Genomic DNA, 21,158 nt, shown 5'->3' on the forward strand with positions numbered 1-21,158 from the left:
TTTTTGAAGTAGCAGTCCTCCCACCTCAGGCTCCTGAGTCACTGGGACTGCAGGTGCGCACCACCACGCTTGGCTAATTTTTTTATTTTTATTTTTGTAGAGACGGGATTTCCCTATGTTGCCTGGGCTAAGAAGTAATATTCTTAAGGAGAATCGAGATCCACTGAAATCTCAAAATTGTCCTGTAATACTACTCCATGTCATCACCTTAAGATACATTATTAATCTACTTTTAAAATATTTTATTGTTTTGCATAATCTGAGGAAGTAGCATGGTATAATACAACGAACATTCATTCATTGATTAAATCATTAATATTCATTGAGCACCTACTGCATGCCAGATACATTCTAGGTGCTAGACAGAAGTGAACCAAGAGCCAAAAATCCCTAGACTTATGCAACTTATATTTTATGACCTAGACAGACAATAAACATATAAGTAACATATAGGTATGTCTTAGGGTGACAGATGCTATGGAGAAAAATAAGGGAGGGGAAGGGGGATAGGGAATACTGGTGGCATTCCTTCCCCCACATTTTAAATAGGGTGGTCAGGGAAGGTCTTACTAAGAAGCTGATACCTAAGCAAAGACCTGAAGATGGTGAGGGAACAAGCCATGATATCTGAGGGAAGAGTATTCTAGGGAAGGGTCATATAAAGGTGCTGAGGTGAAATGTGCCTGCAGTCTGAAGAACAGCAAGGAGGCTGATATGATGGGAATGGAGTAAGAAGGGAGAGTAGGAAGGGGTGACATGAGTCAAGTGTCAGGGAGCCAAACTGTATAGAGAATTAAGAAAGAATACCTGGGGGAGAGGCCTGGATTCAGGAGTCATTGTTGTACAGATAGCATTTAAAGCCATCAAAACTAGATGAGCTCTCCAAGGGCCGGAGTGTAGATGGATGTGATATTTTGAAATATATATTTGGTCTACAGCTCCGTTTCCTGGAATACAATTCCTAAAATCCTTAGAATGGCGTAAGGGCTATCTTTGTATGCCAATGACTGACTGATGCCTGGCAGCCCCTAGGCAGTTGCAGGATGAGGGGTGGTCACAGGAAAGACCAAGGAGGGATGAGAGGGTTGGGACTTTTGGCCCCACCCCCAACCTCCAGAGAGGGGAGAGGGGCTGAAGGTTGAGTTGACCTCCAATGGTCAATGGTAATGAAGCCTCCATAGAAACCCAAAGGGACAGGGTTCAGGGAGTTTCCGGATAGCTGCACACATGGAGGTTCCTGGAGGGTGGTGCATCCACAGAGGGCATGGAAGCTTCCCACTTCACCCCTATACCTCCATCAATGCATCTCTTCATCTGTATCCTTTGTAATTTTCTTTATAACACAATGGTAAAAGTGTTTCCCTGACTTCTGTGAGCTGATCTAACAAATTAATGGAACCCAAAGAGCAGGTGTAGGATCTCTGATTTGTAGCCAGTCAGTCTGACATTCTGGAGGCCTGGACTTGTGACTGGTGTCTGAAAGGGTGGGAAGGGGAGGCCTTGGGGACCAAGCCCTCAAACTGTGGGATGTGATACTACAGTGTCAGAATTGAATTAGAGAATACCCAGCAGCAGGGCTGATTACTTGCTTCTTAATGGGGAGAAATCCCCACACATTTGGTGAAAGAAGTCTTGTGTGTTGATTGTTGTTGTTGTGTGGTGCGAGAGCAGAGGAAAACAGTTCTGAGTTTTTCCACCTTCAGTTAGTGTCAGTGAAGTAGGGTTTGCTAGAACGGCCCTGGCTCACAGAAATATGTGGTTTGGGAAGAGAAAGAATGAAAGGGTGGGAGATGAGGAACCTTTGATTCCTGGTTCATTATCGTGGTCTTCCATGGTTTGGAGCTGCAACTGTGTCGCAATCAACTAAAGGTAAAAGTTACCAATGGAATTTAGAGATGGATCCAACTCAGGGAGTTGGTTCACTGGATGCATAAGGATATGCAAACTAGTAAGAAAAAGATGAAACATTCACTCCCTTGGTGGTGGTTGTCTGTAACAGCTGAACGGAAATGAAACAAATGCTGGATGAGGCCTTGATGCTAGACCAAGCTCAGATTTCAGTCTATCTGAGCCCAGGCCACTAGCCTTCAAGCTGACCCCCAAAGGAAAAATTATACAGGGATGACAGTACCTCTACGACCTGTGGTTACCACGAAGGTAGTTGATGTGAGGGAAGGGCAAAACCAAGAAACTACTGAAACCAGAGGGTACAGTGTGAAGAAATTGTCGCATTTCATAGATTGGTATCATCAGTTTACTGAAAATCCTTTACTAAAATGGATTGTGAGAATAACTAATTTAGGGCACTTTCTTTGGTTTTAAATGCTGCAGAGTGGACAGGCATGTTTGGGTTGATGCAGGACCCACAGCTCACTATTGAACAATCAACAATGGGTATAATGTGATCCAGACACACAGGGAGTTATTCCTGAGGGAACAGTCAGCCTAGTGAATGGAATAAAAGCCACTGTAAGGTCTGTACACCCTGAGAAGGTAGAGACTGTCCAACTCTACCTATCAATGCCAAGTGGAGTACCCCAGGTGAAGCGGCTCATTTGGTTCCTATGCAGGCCATGTGGGACTGGCTTTATGACGACTGAGATATTCACTCACTGAATACATCCATTACTCTGGCTGTAGTAAATGCTAAGGGAGCCTCTTTTGTATGGGCACCAATGAAAACATGAGCGTAATTAACAAAAGACTGGGGAAAGGCAGAGAGGAGAGTCACAGGACTCATCCCAGGAAGGTGGAAAGTTTACATGGTTATTAATAAATAAGGTGAATGAAGAAAACAGTGATGGGGTGAAACTAAGAGAAAAAAGAAAGAGGAGAATCATGGGACTCATCCCAGCAGGGTGGAATCTTTAGAGGGCTAATAAGAAATGGGAAGAATAGGGCCGGATGCTGTGGCTCACATCTGTAATCCCAGCACTTTGGGAGGCCGAGGCGGGTGGATCACCTGAGCTCAGGAGTTTGAGACCATCCTGGCAAACATGGTGAAACCCCCCCTCTAATAAAAATACAAAAAAATTAGCCAGGCATGGTGGCGGGCACCTGTAATCGCAGCTACTCGGGAAGCTGAGGCAGGAGAATGGCTTGAACCTGGGAGGCGGAGGTTGCAGTGAGCTGAGATTGCGCCACTGCACTCCAGCCTGGGTGACAGGGCAAGACTCTGTCTCAAAAAAATAAAAAAGAAATAAAAAGAAATGAGATGAATAAAGTGGAAATCGATGGGGTTAAAACAAAGATCTCAATATAATACTATCAAAGGTTGGTAGGGAGCTTCTGCTGTTCTCCCAATGTTAAGGGATTCCAAACAGGTTTGCTGTATTCACCCCAGTTTGGAGAAATTGAAAAAGTCAGAAGGCAGAGATTACAGTGAGAAAGCTGACCAACAGTTACTTGGGGTAATGTTGAGGCAGGTTAATCAATACAAAGATTGACAAAAGGGGCAAGGTCCCTTGGCTCAACCTGCTGTTGGGGACTCAACATCTTTTTTTTTTTTTTTTAAACAAGAAAGGGTAAAAGTAAGGGTTGATAGGAGTATGAGATTTGGAATGTTTAAACAGGATATACATAAATAAGTTATGTCTCCTTTACCTAAATGTTTTATGGAACTGGATAATTATGACTGGGTGGAGAACACTTCCCCTACCCAGTATTGTAAAACAGAAGAAATGTAAATCTGCACTTTGAGAAATATTAATTGGACATGCTAACTAGGCACCAGTAAGATTGCTTGAGCTCACACAGTGTGGAGTTGAGAAGCTGGAGTGCTGGTAGGGACAAATTCTCCATCTGCTCGCCCTTTGCAGGATGTTTACTGGGGCTTATGGCCAAAGTCTGTGAGCATCTCCCAGTGACAACTACTAGGACTTTGCACTAGAGAATTTCCATCTCGGTGCATTTACTACCTTGCTATGGGACATTAACTGAAACTATCCCTAATGACTGAAGGACGTAAAATGATCTTGACACCTGAAATACCCACGCTTTCTCACATGATGTCAGAGAAACATTCAAATGGGGATGGCAGCGCCCAGAGTAGTTCCATAATAAAATGGAAATGGTTTATGTGGGAGCATCCTCTCCGGGAAGTGCAAGGAGGAAACATCCTCAAGCAGGGAGCCTCTTTTCCCCTAGGACTGACTCTGGAACTGTGTGAGGAACTGTGGGATTCTACTGACACTTGGACAGGGCCCCGTGAACAGCTCTCAACTGACCAATGAAGAGCTGCTTGGTGTGTGGATGACAGTTCCAAGGTGAATCAACAGCATCCTGTTTGGAAGGATGCCACTCTTGATCAAAGAAGGTAAGATCACATTAGCTTGGCAGTTGAATTGCATTCTGAAGAAATGAACAATAACAAAAGCTCCCGTCTTTGGTTTTTTACTGACTCATGGACAGTCACCAGTGGCCTGGTCACATGGTCAGGCAGAAGGGCAGTGGAAACCTGGCCTATTTATTAAAGGGATGCCCATATAGAGAATGGCCCTATGGAAATTTGAGGGGTGCAATAAGTAGAATATGTTGATGCCCATCATAAGATCCTCTTTCTGGGTTTGGAAAATGATTGACATTGACAAGCAGAGAACCCTGTGTGCTCCCTCGAGGTGGCCACCTGGGTCCATCAAATGAGTGGATAAACGGGTACTGCAACAGTGCAGAGATGGGCTGCATCTAGACAGGTTTCTTTTGTATCATTTCAGGCACAAAATGCCAATAAGAACTGTTCTGTCTGCCAGCAAAAGAGACAGACACTGCCCATGGCTGTGGGGCAGATTTCCCTGGTGGGAAAGCCCTGAACAAGCTGGCAAGTGAGGCTGATGCTGGTAACCCTGGGAGGCCACAGATGGGTTTTGACAGGAGTAGACACGGATTCTGGACTGGGCTTTGCTTGCCCGGTGGAAGATGTGAATGATGAGAATACCATAAAAAAGCCAGAACAGAAGATATTGCACATATTTGGAGAGCTGAACACCATTTCTTCAGGCCAAAGAACACACGGTACAGCCCATAATGTTCCAGCAGTGGGCAGAGATATTCTTCTCAGAGTAATAGTTTGATAGAGACTAAAATGGGCAATGAAAACATTGGTTGTCTAAAACAGGGGGAGATGAAAGCAGGAAGGGCTGGCTTACTTGCCTTTACCAGTGTGTACTCACACTCAACATGAGTGGGGCTAAAGGAGTGTCCCCACTAGATATTCTTTTGTTTTTCTGATTGATCTGGGGAAGAGGGGGTGGTAGAGGATGCTGTTATGACTATGTAATTCTTGACAAGAGGGGAGTATGCTGATATAATGACTATACTTTTTTCTTTCCTTCTTTCCCATATCATCTAAACTCCCCCTGCCCCTCCCTATGCAGTGGTTCTAGAACCAGAGCCATAACTACCAGTGTTAGAACCAGGGATGATTCCTAAACAAGAAATTGTAACTATGTTTTTAAACCTTGTGTCAGAATTCCTAAGGACCTGATGGGGGTGGGTTGTGCAAAACGGGTTAATTGTGAATGCAGCTATATTGCCTGGTGGTAAAAACGGTCCACTAAATTGGCACCTATGTAACCTTAGTCTCCCTGCATGGGAGTGGACTGAGGAGGAGGTAATTACTAGATGAATATTGCTGTCTGCCATCTAGACCAGCACGATGTTGATTCTAATGTTTCTTCCAAAGGTTATTAATAAAGTGAGGAAAAAATTAACAGCTGAGAGTAAAGGAATAAATAAATGTGTTATGAATTCAGGGAAATCCATTATCACATTACATTAACACCTTGAGACTCAGAGCAAGAAAGGATACTGTTTCTTAGCTCAATTATATCAGGTGTCTGAAACGGTGAAACCAAGACCATTCCTGCTTTTAGAACCTGGCAAGATCAATGGAAAGCCTGCAAACCTGAGTGGCCTCATGCTGGGAGACCTATTCATACATTATGATGATGGACTGAACTAATTATCAATGCCTGAATGAGATTCTAGTAATGTGGCAGTGTCTTTTGAATTATATATTCTTTTATATTTCTTTTTTTTATTTTTTGTTTGAGACAGAGTTTTGCTCTTGTAGCCCAGGCTGGAGTACTATGGCGTGATCTTGGCTCACTGCAACCTCTGCCTCCTGGGTTCAAGCGATTCTCCTGCCTCAGCCTCCCAAGTAGCTGGGATTACAGGCACCTGCCACCACACCCAGCTAATTTTTATATTTTTAGTAGAGATGGGGTTTCACCACATTGGCCTATTTTTTTTAATGTAAGGAATCCAGGTTTGAAGACCAGAGGTATACTGTGAAATATATATTTGGTCCTCTAGCTCATTTCCTGGCATACAACTCCTAAAATCCTTAGAAATGCCAAAGATGTCTGATGGGTGGCAGCCTCTAGGCAGCTTCAGGATGGGGTCACAAAGACCCAGGCAGGATTAGAGGGTTGGGACTTTCAGCCCCACCCCTCAATCTCTGGGGAGGGGAGAGGTACCAAAGGTTAAGTTGATCACCAATGGCCGATGGTTTAATCAATCATGCCTATAGTAATAAGGCCACCATAAAACCCCAAAAGGACAGGATTTGGGGAGCTTTTGAATAGCTGTACACATGGAGGTTCCTGGAAGGTGTTGTGCCTGGGGAGGGTATGGAAGCTCTGCTCCCCTCCTCTCCTATAACTTGTCCTGTGCATCTCTTTATCTATATTCTTTGTAATATCTCTTGTAACAAACCGGTAAACGTAAGTAAATGTTTCCCTGAATTCTATGAGCTGCTGTAGCAAATTAACCAACCCCAAAGAGGAAGAGGCTGTGGTGTCCCCAATTTGTAGTTGGTTGGCAGAAGTTTCAGCGGCCTGGACTTATGACTGGTGTCTGAAGAGGTGAGGGTTGTGGGACTGAGCCCTCAATCTGTGGGATCTGATGCTATCTCCAGGTAGATAGTGTTTGAATTTAGTTGGGAGGACACCCAGCTGCAGTCTGCTGCAGAGTTGATTGCTTGCTTGTTGGTGAGAAGAAATCTCCACACTTCTGGTCACAGAAGTCTTCTGTATTGATTGTTGCTGTGTGGTGTGAGAGCAGTTTGAGTTTTTTCAGCTTCAATAGAGAAAAAGAGGAGGAGCAAGGATGGAGGCCTATGGCATTCCAGTGTGAAGAGGTGGGAGAGGGGAGATGAGGAAGAATCAGTAGGATCTGAGAAGGAGCAGCCAGGAGGTAGAAGGACAACCAAGAGAGCAGGTGTTCCAGAAGCCCAGAGAAGACAGTGTTTCAGAAGGATGGATGTCAAATGTTGCTGACAGGCCAAGAACAAGCCCTGGGATTTGAACACTGGACTTACCAACAAGAAGGTCAGTAGTGACTTGACCAGAGCTGTTTTAGTGGAATAAATAAGATTGTGATACTGACTAGACTGGGTTCATGGGAAAGGAATGGGAAACTGGACAATGTGAGTAGTCTATACAACTCTTTTCAGGAGTTGCTGTCAAGGGAAGCAAAGAATAGGGGCAAAACCTGGAGGGGGTTGTAGGGTCAGGAGAAGGTATTATGTCTATATAAGAGTGTGTATAATACAAATAACCTATAGCATGTTAGATCCAACAGAGAGAGAACTCTGATGATGCAGGAAGGGAGGAAGTTGTTGGGTCAATGTGGTCAGATAAAAAGGGATAGGATCTAGTGCACAAATCAAAGGGTAGTGGCAGGCTGAATTAGAATCCTGGTTCCACCACTGACAACTTCTGTGACTTGGTGCAAATTCTTTTTTTTTTTTGGGAGATGGAGACTCGCTCTGTCACCCAGGCTGGAGTATAGTGGCACGATCTTGGCTCACTGCAACCTCTGCCTCCCGGGTTCAAGCTATTCTCCTGCTTCAGCCTCCTCAGTAGCTGGGGCTACAGGCGCCCGCCACCACGCTAGGCTAATTTTTGTACTTTTAGTAGAGATGGGGTTTCATCATATTGGCCAGGCTGGTCTCAAACTCCTGACCTTGTGATCCACCCACCTTGGCCTCCCAAAGTGCTGAGATTACAGGCATGAGCCACCGCACCCGGCCAACTTGGCACAAATTCTTAACCTCTCCAAGCGTTAGTTTTTCTAACATCTAAAATGAAAATTGCCTGGAATTATTGGGCTGTATAATGTTTTAATCAAAAAGTACTGTTTCACTGCTGTCCCAAGTTATAATTTTCCTTAATACTCACTGGCAAGATGGGATATAAAATGAACTTTTAAAATCTGCCTTTTGGCTGGGCGCAGTGGCTCATGCCTGTAATCCCAGCACTTTGGGAAGCTGAGGCGGGCAGATCGCTCGAGTCCAGGAGTTTGAGACAAGCCTGGGCGACATGGTGAAACCCCCATCTCTACAAAAAATACAAAAATTAGCCAGGTGTGGTACTGCATGCCTGTGCTCCCAGCTACTGGGGAGGTTAAAGTGGGAGGATCGATTGAGCCCAGGAGCAGAGGTTGCAGTGAGTAGAGATGGTGCCACTGTACTCCAGCCTGGGCAATGTTGTCAGACCTTGTCTAAAAAAAAAAAAACCTGCCATTTTCCTAAGACAGAAAATTTATACCTAGTATCTACTGAAAAATAGTTAATGCTATAAAGCACACAGTCACACCCAAAATAAAGATAGTTAATTTATTATCACATAGTATTACTTCAGTTGTTGATGTTGCATATCTTTGGAACACATGTTGGCAGAGAACAAAGAGGCCTTCCCCTGATATATTCTGTCTTAATCCTGTTTTTTACCCTCTGATAGCTGCATGACACTCAAATGGTATGTCTTCTATTCAGATGTTCACAGATGATGTGCAGGAACAGCAAACAAGATGAAAAAAACTAATGAAAACTGCTCAGAAAAAAGAAAAGGTAAAAAGGACCATCTCATAGAGCAATGCATTCCTGTCACTGGAAGTGTTCAGACAAAGTGTAGAAGGTGACCTGTGAATGCTCATGTACCTTAAGCCATGGGTGATTCAGTGCTTCATAAACAGTGATCCTTTCAGCTGGATCCAGCATCAGCATGCGACGTACTAGGTCTTTGGCACTTTCAGAGATATGGCTCCACTGCCTTGGATTCATCTGAGGAGGAGGAAAGGAAAACTACATAGTTACCTTAAATGAGACATTAACATTCACTATTATTTAATATTCCTATATTGCTTCAATGTGAATAAAGTTCTGAGAGCAAAGAACAGAAATTTGATTCTAAAAGCTTGCATTCTAAGAAAAGGACAAATGCAATTCTTCTGTTGTTCTTTACTACATAAGAATTTGTGTTAGTAAATATTCCATACCCATATTCTTGTTATGTAAGTGATAATATTTTCAATAATTGAAGACTAGAATGTTCATTATTCCAGTTTCTATCTTTAGATCCTTAGCTAGGGAGACTAGAATACATCGATCCAGAAAGAACTAAAATAAAACTTAAAATTTTTAAAGAAATATTTTTAAGATATGTTTTTAAAAATCGAGGTTAGCAATAATTGTGAACTATGCAAAGTTTTTAATAGGATATTTTGGTCACTGCATATCAATTTCGGTGTTTAGGAAAAAGTATTCTACTACCGTAGGTCCCACAGAATAACAGATTTGCTTGAATACTGTCCTCAGTGAAGTTACTTTTGTCTCTTTTAGAGATGAGACAACTAAGCCACATGGTATATTGATTAAAATCAAACAAAAATAATTATGAATTGTTCAAAAGACACAGGACTTATGAGAAAGGCTGTGGATCTGTGAGCCAAGTGCTAGAAGGCTCCTGGGAAAAGGGATATGTCTGAGACCCAGAATCATTAAAAAAAAAAATCAGAGTGGTTAGGGCATGGGGTTGGGAAGGCAAGTGGGGAAAGGAGGCAGAGACAGAGTAGGGTCTCATTCCTTGTTCAATATCAATAGGTTTACTGATGGGGTGAGTTTATGTGAGCTACCCAGTGCCAGGACCTTCAAGCAAAGCCATGGCTTTAACAGGCAGAGACCTACATCACCTTCTAAGGAAGAAAGATGAAGAATAAACTCCACAACATTTTAAAGCCAAATGAAACTGCAGTACTTGCACTGCAGTATAAATGAATCATCACAATTTGAGCAAGGGCTAGCATTAGCTCTGACTAATGTGAGACTTTGTACTTGAAGATGGGGAGTGAAAAGTGTCTTTATGATGGGGATAGCCCTTAAAATTGAAGTGTGCTTCATTTTTCCCCCCAACAGGCAGAATTTCAAATAGTAGCCACTTCTGCTTGTCAAATCCCATTAAGACTAATGCCATGAGGCTGTTTAATTATCATTATCCAGCCGGGCACAGTGGCTCATGCCTGTAATCCCACACTTTGGGAGGGATGAAATCCCACACTTTTCATCCTAGTGAAATTGTGGTCAACTGACCAGTTTGAAATGAGGTAAGTGATTAGACAGGGCTTGGGTAGACTTGTTTCCTCTCCCTATCCTGGAGTGAATGTGCTCTTTAAAGTCTGAATAATTTTTCCTTGACAAAGTGGTTGAGAAATCATCTGAAAGGGGTAGTAAGATTTCTGAAATGAGTAGAGGTTTAGAAGGATACTCCCTTGTCCTTTTTACAAGACAGTCCAATACAGGATTTTCTATTCCTTCAGCTGAGAAGAGTAGCTAAAACAAATTGGGGAGATTGAATCTATACCGGGGAACAAAATAAGGCTATAAAACAATTTTACTTATTTGAATACCAAACCCATAGCAGCTTAGAATCTTGCTGTGTATATACTAACTGGTTACCTGTAATAATGATATGACATTACACTTCTTATATATGGTTTGGGAAATATATTTTTGCCCTTTACAAAGAAGTTAATTGAGGTTAAGTGTTAGCATATACTCCAGTGAAACAGTATTTTCTAATGTGGTCTCACATTTGCAACTGCTGGAGGTAAAAAAAGAAAAAAAAGTACTGCATTTAAAAGGTGTCATCAAACTTTTCTTTAAAATATCCATAGAGATCAAGAATTTTGTTAATAGTTCTTTTGCTCAGAACCATTAGGGTGATGAAATGCGGCCGGGCGCGGTGGCTCACAGCTGTAATTCCAGCACTTTGGGAGGCCGAGGCAGGTGGATCACTTGAGGCCAGGAGTTTGAGACCAGCTTGGCCAACATGGTGAAACCCCCGTCTCTACTAAAAATACAAAAATTGGCTGGGTGTCGTGGTGCATGCGCCTGTAATCCCAGCTACTCAGGAGGCTGAGTCACGAGAATCACCTGAACTTGGGAGGTGGAGGTTGCAGTGAGCCAAGATCGTGCCACTGCACTCCAGCCTGGGTGACAGAGCAAGACTCTGTCTCAAAAAAGAACCACCAAGGTGATGAAATAATTTTTTTGAAATCTATTTTTTTTTTTTTTTGGGAAGACAGGGTCTTGCTCTGCTGCCCAGGCTGAAGTGCAGTGGTGTGATCATGGCTCATTGCAGCCTTGACCTCCCAGGCTTAGGTAATCCTGCCACCTCAGCCTTCCAAGTAGCTGAAATTACAAGTGTGTGCCACCACACTTGGCTAATTTTTGTACTCTTTGTAGAGACCAGGTCTCCCTATGTTGCCCAGGCTGGTCTTGAGCTCCTGAGCTCAAGTGAGCCCAGCTGAGATCTGCTTTAAAATAATGTAATAATATGTTGAATACAGATAAAACAAGATTGTCTGTGTTACTGAAGCTGGGAGCTCATTATACTATTCTCTCTACTATTTTTGTTTGAAATTTTTGATAATAAAAGATAGAAAAATAAATGCTGACAGAATCATATGACAGTATACTAAAAGAAAAAGGCCGAGATTCATCATAGATGGTAGAGATAGATCTATACTTCAAACTAAGGTGGTGAAAACCTAGGCCTTTTGTAAGGAAAGTCCTGAAGATAAATGAGAGGTGAGGTTAGCCAAGTAAAAAAGTAAATAAATTATTAACCTCAAAGCTTCAAACCCCAGGTACAAAAAAAAATTATGATGTAGCTGCCACCATCCATCTGACTTACTATAATACTAGGAAGAGGGAATTTTTAAATGACTTAATTTTTGCACATATGCGAATAGTCTAAGTCTTTTTACCAAGAAACAAAAATAACTATTCAATGTTTTAAAAATAGACGAAATAAAATACCAGAGTCTGTTGGAATGAAGCACATTGCCTTGGAAACTAGGAAGTTAACAACTGAACAAACACAAAGGAAGAATTCTATTATTAGCAAATGCCTATAACTCAAAAACGCAGGTGGGGGATTATTATTATATGGTACCTACCTCACAAGTTGCTGTGAGGGTTAAATGAATTAAACTATTCTAAGCACTTTACTTATGTAAAGTATGCTATGCTATGTGCTATGCCTGAGTTAGCTATCATTATTGCTAGTATTATTATTATGCTGATGTATCACTAATCATGTTTCTTTTAAAACGTTAGTATCTGTGATTTCACTTGGCTAAATTCAACCAGAATTTGGCTGTGCATTCCTGAGAGCAACTTACAACTTCCCTGGATTGAAGAGGGATGACTATTTACAAGCAGTTTCCTGAGACATTTAGTTACCTGATAAGTATTGATTTTATTCCCCAGTGGCCAACTGACTCTGGGAGGAGCAGAAAATGCTACACTGAAAACATCTTTCTCTGTTAACAGAGTTTTGGTATATATCTTAAACTAACTAAAACAAAAGACAAACTTATATGCACTCATAAACTGATGGTGAGTGAGGTAAATAAACCAACAAAAGTATATACCATTCTCATCTCCATAAACTTCAGTTATGGCTTAAAAGGATAAGACTGTAACTCTGGAACCACTTTACTTTTCTTCTTTTTAAATTTTATTTTTCCAAGTCCCATATAAAATTCTAACATTACCGAGGAATTGAAGAGAAAACTTTAGGGGCCTCATAGTTTTAGAGTCCAGTGTTACATACACATGTTTTTGGTTTTATGTTGTCAGTCATGGCTGAAAATGAAACAGTGATGAGGTTGAATAGAAAGTATGAGTTTCAGTAATAATGAGAGGAAAAAGAATTTCCCCAACTTAAACAGCCTTAACCTGATATCCAGACACACACATCCCCATGCTTCCCATGCCCAGCCTCCTAGTCACTGTCAGTTGTACCTTGTGGGACAGGGCAAAGGAGTCTAAAAGCTGGGGTAGTGAAATCAACTTTAAGCTTACTTATTTCCAAGAAGTCCTTAGGTGTTTGTGATATAGCTATTCATAATGTCAGTAATGAATTTTCAATTTTTTACTAGTTAAAGTAATGATTTACTAATCACAAGTCTGTGATAGTACATGAGGCTGCCAACACCTAATAGCCAAAGAAGAATAGGAATGTTTAAGCCACACTGAAATGCCTCTATATTGTATCATGAAATGCAGTTGTCATCCTGGCATTTCAGTTTATCCTGGAATGTAAATGGCAAATGTTTTCAGCTGTGCTGGCCTAAATTTAAAATTAAGATAAAGAATGACTAAAATTATACCTGGATGAAATTCCATTTTAACTTTACAAATTAAGCAGGAGGCTTTAAAAATGAAGCCCCTTTCTCAAATTACACAAAGAAGGTTCATAAATGTTTTCTTCACCAGGGTGATAGCTCAGCTGACAATGACTCAGAAATTTACTTGAGGCCTATGTTGCCTACCAAGGCCACTGGATCAATGATGTAAGCAAAGACCTTTTCTCTGATGGGGTAACTACCTGATGTCAATTAGTGGGCAAAAACAGACAGTAACTTCAAAAAAACATTTTTCAGGATAAATTAATCTCAATGGAAAAAGAAAATGTTCATGATGCATTACCTTATATTTTCCTTTAATAATGCCTTCAAACAATCTTTCCTTGGTTCCGTAAAAAGGCAAACAACCACTGAGCAGGATAAAAAGGATCACACCACACCCCCAGACGTCTACAGGCTTTCCGTAAGGCTCTCTTTTGACCACTTCTGGTGCCATAAAATGAGGTGTTCCAACACGTCCTACATTTAAAACAACATTAAGGAAAAATGTTTACATAAAATGGGATTTTCACTTGAAAACTAAAAATAATAGAACAATAACAATCCAAATAAAAAGTTTACCAATACATATACTCTCACCACTCCTCCACCTCTCCATAAAATCAAGCTCACATAGGTGAAAATAATTACTTATCTAATTGCTTCCTGAAAATATTGAGCCCAGAATAGGTATTCTGTCTTGTACATTGGCACTCCCTATTGAATTCTGCATGCTACGTAGTAGGTATTTATGTGGTTCTTACCTCATGAAGAAGTTTAATTTTCTAATTTTCACATGGTTGAAAGTCACCAAATATATAGAGCAGAGGCAGGTGAAAGGGTCAACAGGCAGAGCCTGTAGCTGTCCAGGAAAGAGTTGGGAGGCCTACCCTGGGCAGAGGCAGAGGCAGGGGAAAGGAGAGGAGGGGGCAGGAAGTCATGAGAAAAAAATCGGTGGAAAAAAGATGACTTGACTGCCAAATGGAAATTCCCCAATGAAACCAAATGCTGAGAACTGTTATTTGAAATATGAATTTGACTCTGAAATCCTGTTCAGTTGATTTTATGGGTTAATTATAGCAATTAACAATAGTTAGTAATATTTTATTATAGTAGGAGTTTTTAGCTTCCTCCTAACATTAACATATGAAGAGAATGAGAGCAAATATATGGCATAAACAAAAGCAAAATTATGAAGCTCCTCCCATTCAATCCTCTTTGACTTTCATCTTCTTTAAAGAGTTTTCTTTTGTTTCTCTATCAAAAATTAGCTTTCTGTAAGGAATCTGATACTAGCTGTTTGCACATTCATAACTATCTTTAACTCAGTATCCCAAAAGAAGTCTTCTATTGTGGAATGAAAGGCTTATACCCTGCAGGAAGATCACTGTGGGATGGGGCACTGCCCACTAGACTTGGCAGCTCTTCTAGATATATGCAAGCCCAGCCACCTGCCTTCCTCCCTCTGTCTCTCTCTTTCATCATACTGAGTTCAAGATAATTTTTAGTTTGAAGGTTGTGCAATACTTTATCTAGAACTCAGAACGGTGGTTTTAAAAGACCTTAGAGATCTTCTGGTTCAGCTAGAGAGAATATATCAAGTTCTGTTCATGATTATCAAACTCAGTTGGGATGCAGAAAGATAAAAGAGCTCTTAGCTTGTGTATCAGGATGTACCTTTGCTGCAGATCATATGGTTTCCCTTCCTCCCCCCATAATAGAAAAGCTTAAGTTCAGGGTTCCAGTAGTGAAAATATTTTCATTTAAAATGTACGATAGATCAGTGAGAACTATTGACTAGAAAGACCTGGCTAGAGAAATACTTTTATTTCTGTATTGCCCCATTTTGCTTCCTCAAGTAACATGAAGAAGCTGCAGGGATGGGAACTAAGCCTTCCATACTTCATTAATAGCCTGGACAGGGAGGGGCCACTGGAGAATTAGCCTTGTTCTGATGGACAGGAGCTAGCAGGAGTAGGGGAAACCAGTATCATTCAATTGGTACCAGGGTACCAGTTAGGTACCTGCTGACAGTTTGGATGATGCTTTGAAACTCAACTTGACTCCTACCACTTCCTGGGCCAAGCCACTCAAAATGGGGGCCTTAACCTGGGAATAATCAGAGCGACCATGGCCAGTCCCAGCCATCCTGAGAAGGTTCTCTCCATTTAGCTAGACGAAGACTACCCAATTCTGGAGAATTAGTGTTCAGTCTTCGGGAAGATGCCTGTTGTTTGGTTCAATAATTTGCTCATAGATGATAGGGGAAAAACCATGGTAGAAAGAATGTAGAGGAATGCTCTTTTATTTCATGTAAATCAGTAGAAGGTAAAAAGGACTGGAGTTAATCTTTAATATACACCAACTTCCTAAAAATCCTTGTTTTTGCTGATACTTCTTCTTGACTTTTAGGACTTTGACCACAAAATTTTAAGAAAAGAAAACAAATTAGCAAACTAAATTAAATGGCAGTTTGAGATATTTTGGACAAATATTTAAATATTATATATTTTGATAATACAATAAAATCTTCCTACCAGAATCTCAGGGGGAGAATTGTTCTGAATAGCTACATTTTTAAATACATTGTGATTTGAATCTTTATGCGCACAATCCTTTTTGTTTTAATAATTTTTTTGCAGAGTCTCACTATTTTCCCCAGGCTAGTCTCAAACTCCTGGGCTCAAGCGATCCTTCTGCCTTGGCCTCTCAAGTAGCTGGGATTACAGGTGTGAGTCACAGTGCCCACCTTAGTTAAATAATTTTGTATGGCTTTCTACAATTTCCTGACTTCTTTTACACAGAATGCTGCTCATAATTTAACCTTTTCTTGATGACTCAGAGTTGTCATTGTAGATACTGATTAAAGACCTAGGCTGTAGAACAGAAAGCACCCTCAGGAACTTCAGAGGTATGCAAGAGTTGATTTCTTTCATATTGAAAGGCTGTTGTGCTTTCCAAGTTTTGGTGTCTGCTCAGTATATATCATATATATTTTTGTCAGGCTTTTATTTCTTTTCTCTCACTATGCTTTAGTTCTGCGTTCTCCTAATTTGTTGCTTTTATAATCTGCTATTAACTAGAACCTGACTAGCAACCAGTTTATTTCATTTAATAGCAATTTCCTAAGTGCTTGCTAGGTCCTAGATACCCTCAGCCACGGTCCCCCTTACTCTTACAAATCACAGTCTTTGATGTAAGTCCCTGCATCCAATGCTACATGGAGGTATGTAGCCCAGATAGTTATGGGAATATAGAGAGAAGGAATAGGGCTATCCAACTCGGGATGGTGAAGGTAAGCCTGCTTTAAAGAGGAGATAATTGTTAGCTCAGCCTTCCAGAACAGTAGGAGTTAACCAGATAGATAAAATAACAAAAGGCACTCCAACTAGAAGGAATAGCATGTGCAAGGTATGAAGGAACACGAATCTATACAACTTTTTAAAACATGGGAGCAAGTCAGCCTTAGAGAGTGTCTTTAGATGCTCAATTGTGAGGAGCATGAGTGGATTTTTAAGGGTAGGAATAATTTTGCTGCTATTATAGTTATTTTCTAGGTTTCTAGTTGTATTCTGGATAAGTAAGTTTCCTAAATAGCTGAGTTTCAGGTAGGGGGAGTGTAAATATGTTTAAATGATTTTTACTATATGCAACATATAAAGAAATGAATTCCTTTCTATTTGGAGGACTAGGGACTGGGATTTCAAACTGACAGGAAAATGGCTTTCTGCTTTAAAGTTGATAAATAATTAAATGATTGACGGAATTTCTTTCTTTTTTTTTTTTTGAGATAGGGTCTTGCTCTGTTGCTCAGGCTGGAGGGCAGTGGTGCGATCTCAGCTCACTGCAGCCTCTGCCTCCCGGGTTCAAGCGATCCTCCCATGTAGCTGGGAATACAGACTCTTGTCACCATGTCTGGCTAATTTTTGCATCTTTTTGGAGAAATGGGGTTTCGCCATGTTGCCCAGGCTGGTCTTGAACTCCTGGGCTCAATCTGCCCGCCTCAGCCTCCCAAAGTGCTGGAATTAGAGGCGTGAGCCACCGTGCCCAACCTTAATTACCAAAATTTCAAAAGTACCTTAAACAGCAGAAAAGCTTTTTCTAAGAGAAATAATTTATCTCTAATTTATTCATATTCTATTTTTTAAAACGTAACATTCAGTTATTTCAAGAATACAAAAAAAGGTGCGCTAAGAAATGACAATATTTTGACCATCAGGAAGTATTTTAATTCTAGAAGCATGGAGAAAAATAAATTTTGAATACTGACATACCGGCGGTGGGCGGTGGGGGGAGTTCAAAATTAGCTTTAAAAATAAACAATTTAGGTGAAAGGTTCATGGACTTTAGAAAAAGATTAATATGGAGAAAATGTCCAGGTAAACATAATGCATCTATTTTCCCCCCCAGTCAAGATGTACAATAAAATACGAAGAACATGACATTCTAAATACCAACAGGATATAGATCCAGAGCAACAGAAACAAAGTCATTATATATGGCCAGTATATAACATATAAAATAAATTCATTTCATTTCATCCCATTAACCTTGGTAATATAATCATCAGAAATTATTTGTTATAATTACGTAGTCTTAACATAGAAATGATCTGTATAAGTACCAGAATTGAGAGAGTTAGCTTAACAGTGACATTTGTTTAAAAAATAATTTAGGATTTTCACTTGATTACAAGATCAGTATGAACCATCAGTGCTATGTAGTTGTCCAAAAAGCTAATGCAATTTGGGGAACTCGAGGGAAATTTAAGGCCCAGAACACAAAAAAGTGATAGCCCAATGCTACTGTGCACTGGATTGGCTGTACTGTACTACCTGTAGTTAGAGTGTTCAGTTCAGGCCCTGTACTTTGTGGATACTGAAGAGATTTTGAACCAGTTTATATGAAGAATGGCCAAATCACCCTAGGGAAGTTAACTTGGATAAGACCTAGGGGGACATGGTAGTTGTCTACAAACAGATGAACGGTTATCATACGGAAGGATGAAAATTGTTCAGAGTGGTTTCAAAAGTCAGGATTAGGATGACTGGGTAGAAGTTACAGAAAGATGCAAAGATGAGCTTTTTAATACTTAAGGAGTTGTCCAAAAATGAAATGAACTGTCTTGGGATGTAGTGACTACTTTGCTCTCTGAGGTTTAATACCAGAACTCAATCTTTTCTTGGGAATATTATGGAAGAATTCAATCATTAGTTACAAGACTGGAGAAGTTAAGGCCCTTTGGAGTCCTGAGATTCTATGATTAAACTGTGCTTTACTACCTGACCCTTTGGTCAGTCTTCCAATCACTAACAGAAAGTTCTAATTAGGGGAAAAAATTAGCATTCTTTGAAACTATACTCAGCTTGCAGTTTTGCATATTATTGGAAATGATTAACTGGAAAAGAATGTGAAACTAAAAGAAAATTTGAATGTAATTTAATTTTAGAGGGCATTGTGGTGAAAAAATTATTTAAAGAATACAACTATTGGCTGGGTGCAGTGGCTTACACCTGTAATCCCAGCACTTTGGGAGGCTGACGCAGGAGGACTGCTTAGGCCCAGGAGTTTGAGACCAGCCTGGGCAATGTAGTGAGACCTTGCCTCTACTAAAAATAAAAAAAGTTTGCTAGGTATGGTGGCACACGCCTATGATCCTAGCTACTCGGGAGGTTGAGGTGGGAGGATCACTTGAGCCTGGAAGGTCAAGGGTGCAGTGCGGTGTGCCATGATCGTGCCACTGTGCGCTCCAGCCTGGGTGACACAGCAAGATATTGTCTGAAAAAAAAAAAAAATTACAACTATGACTTATGGCTCATTTTTCTGAAGATGGTCTATGTTGTTACTGCTTGATGTTCTAGCTATAAGGAATTGAGTTATATGAAATGTGCTGTGCAAGATTATATAATTTGTAACTTTTTTCTTTTTATTCTGACATGGGAATTTAAAAATTATGTTTTGCTTTGGCTAATAATAAAATCAGCCTGCATTCACATCTGCTTATTCTTTGCTAATATACAGGCTGATGGCTTGAGCAGGATTCTTTGATAAATGGAAAAAGGAAAACAGTATGAAATTAAAAATTAGCCATCAGTGTAAACCAGGAAGTGGCTAATCTACACATTTTAGATTTGACTTCATTTGGCCAGTTCAACTTTAAAAGGCACTATGCCTCAAACTTATTTTCTTTGAACACTGTCTTAATCTCGTACAGTCTCTTAAGTACTGGAGGTACAAAGAGAAAAAAGAGTCTATTCTTAAGGGACTAAAATTCTAGTTATGACTACAGAGTTATTAAATTAAAAACTATCTGATGATGCTTTTTGGTAGTTGGGGTGGGGTGGAATGAGGTATGAAACACTGAGGTTGGGCTAATATGTAGCTTGAAAGTTTTATACCAGTTGCAAGTGACCAGGTTTTGAAGAATTTTCTTTTTTTTTTAAAGCAGTCTTACCTCCAGCTACAAGTCCAGACTCCCCTAATTGAATAGCTACCCCAAAGCCTCCAAGTTTAACAGGTGCCGAGTTTTCTTTTGAGGCAAGGAGAACACAGTGGGGCTGAAAAGAAAAACAGATGAACAAACAAACAAAAAACAAACCCGAAGATAAGGATTAATTGAAGATGAACAATGCAGTTTACATAAAATTAGATAACATGATAATAGAGAAACACATTAAAAACTTCTAAATTATTCTGGATGCTTGAATTATTTGTCATATTCTCACGTCTGGCTGATTTCTCCAAATACATACCTGTTCCATCCAATGTTCTTTAGGTATTATTTGCTTGTAAGGTTAGAGTACAGTGCTAAGAATTACTAAGGAAGCATGGATGTTTAAGAAACACAGATACATTTTTTTTGCCTTACTATGCAATATTGTCTTCCTTTGAGTGACAGTCTAGATTTCTTTAAGAAAAAATATATTTTACACTTCCAAAATGTTTCTTGAAACCTCTGATTTTACCTACAGAGCCATTGTATCCTGGTTGTTAGGGGATAGTCATGGCCCTTTCTTTCTCCACCCTGCCCAGTCCTCTTTGCTTTGCTTTATTCATTCCACCCTTAAGCCAAGGAGTACTACATGGATGGGTCAGATTTAATGATTTTAATTAAGCCTTGTTCCCAGGGACTTCAACGCTCTTCCTGGGCATGTCTTCTCTGGATCTGCTTTTCCTCTCTGTGGGAGTGGGAGGTGAAAAAGGAGAAGGGGAAAGAAAACCACTTGCCTGATTCCTAGTCCAGGGCAAAGACATCCTCTCCCCAAGGGGTATCCTGCTTGACCAGGGCTCCTTTATATCATATGCTTTGTGATAACAATGAGGGTTTCCTTTGTAGGATGTTGTCCTCTGCATCTATTTCTTACTGGGACCTAGTTGGGGCTGGTGTCAGGAAAGAATTTCATAATGGGGAGCTCTGGTATCTGCTTAAACACTGTCCTCCCCAATATGACTAAAACTACATCTGACCGGCTCTCAAAACAGGGGCTAGTAAAAAAAGCAAGTCTCTTTAGTCATGGAAGACAAAAGGTTTTTAAAAATTCTCTCCTATATTTTCTCATTCATAAAAGGACACAGTTTTTGTTCAGTTTTAGCCAACATAATAGGTATAAAAAAACGTGTGCAATCATACTGAGCTGGTACACCTGTGTTTGATGATGACACACAGGTGGGAGGAATCCTTACTC

The 21,158-nt window shown here is 40.4% G+C and overlaps 1 protein-coding gene across 17 annotated transcripts in view; it reads right to left on the reverse strand.

Moving 5' to 3' along the window:
* Positions 1-21,158, reverse strand: part of CASK (calcium/calmodulin dependent serine protein kinase) — a 412,700-nt gene that overhangs the window by 138,039 nt on the left and 253,503 nt on the right. For all 17 annotated transcript variants that reach the window (XM_055376433.2, XM_055376435.2, XM_004064027.4 and 14 more), the window contains exons 6-8: positions 19,928-20,030; positions 13,778-13,953; positions 8,942-9,064 (exon numbers count right to left, since the gene is read on the reverse strand). In XM_055376433.2, the coding sequence (XP_055232408.1) occupies positions 8,942-9,064; positions 13,778-13,953; positions 19,928-20,030 (402 nt within the window). The remainder of the gene's footprint in view (positions 1-8,941; positions 9,065-13,777; positions 13,954-19,927; positions 20,031-21,158) is intronic.

Source organism: Gorilla gorilla, chromosome X, assembly GCF_029281585.2.
Source record: "Gorilla gorilla gorilla isolate KB3781 chromosome X, NHGRI_mGorGor1-v2.1_pri, whole genome shotgun sequence".
NCBI classification, from domain to species: domain Eukaryota; kingdom Metazoa; phylum Chordata; class Mammalia; order Primates; family Hominidae; genus Gorilla; species Gorilla gorilla.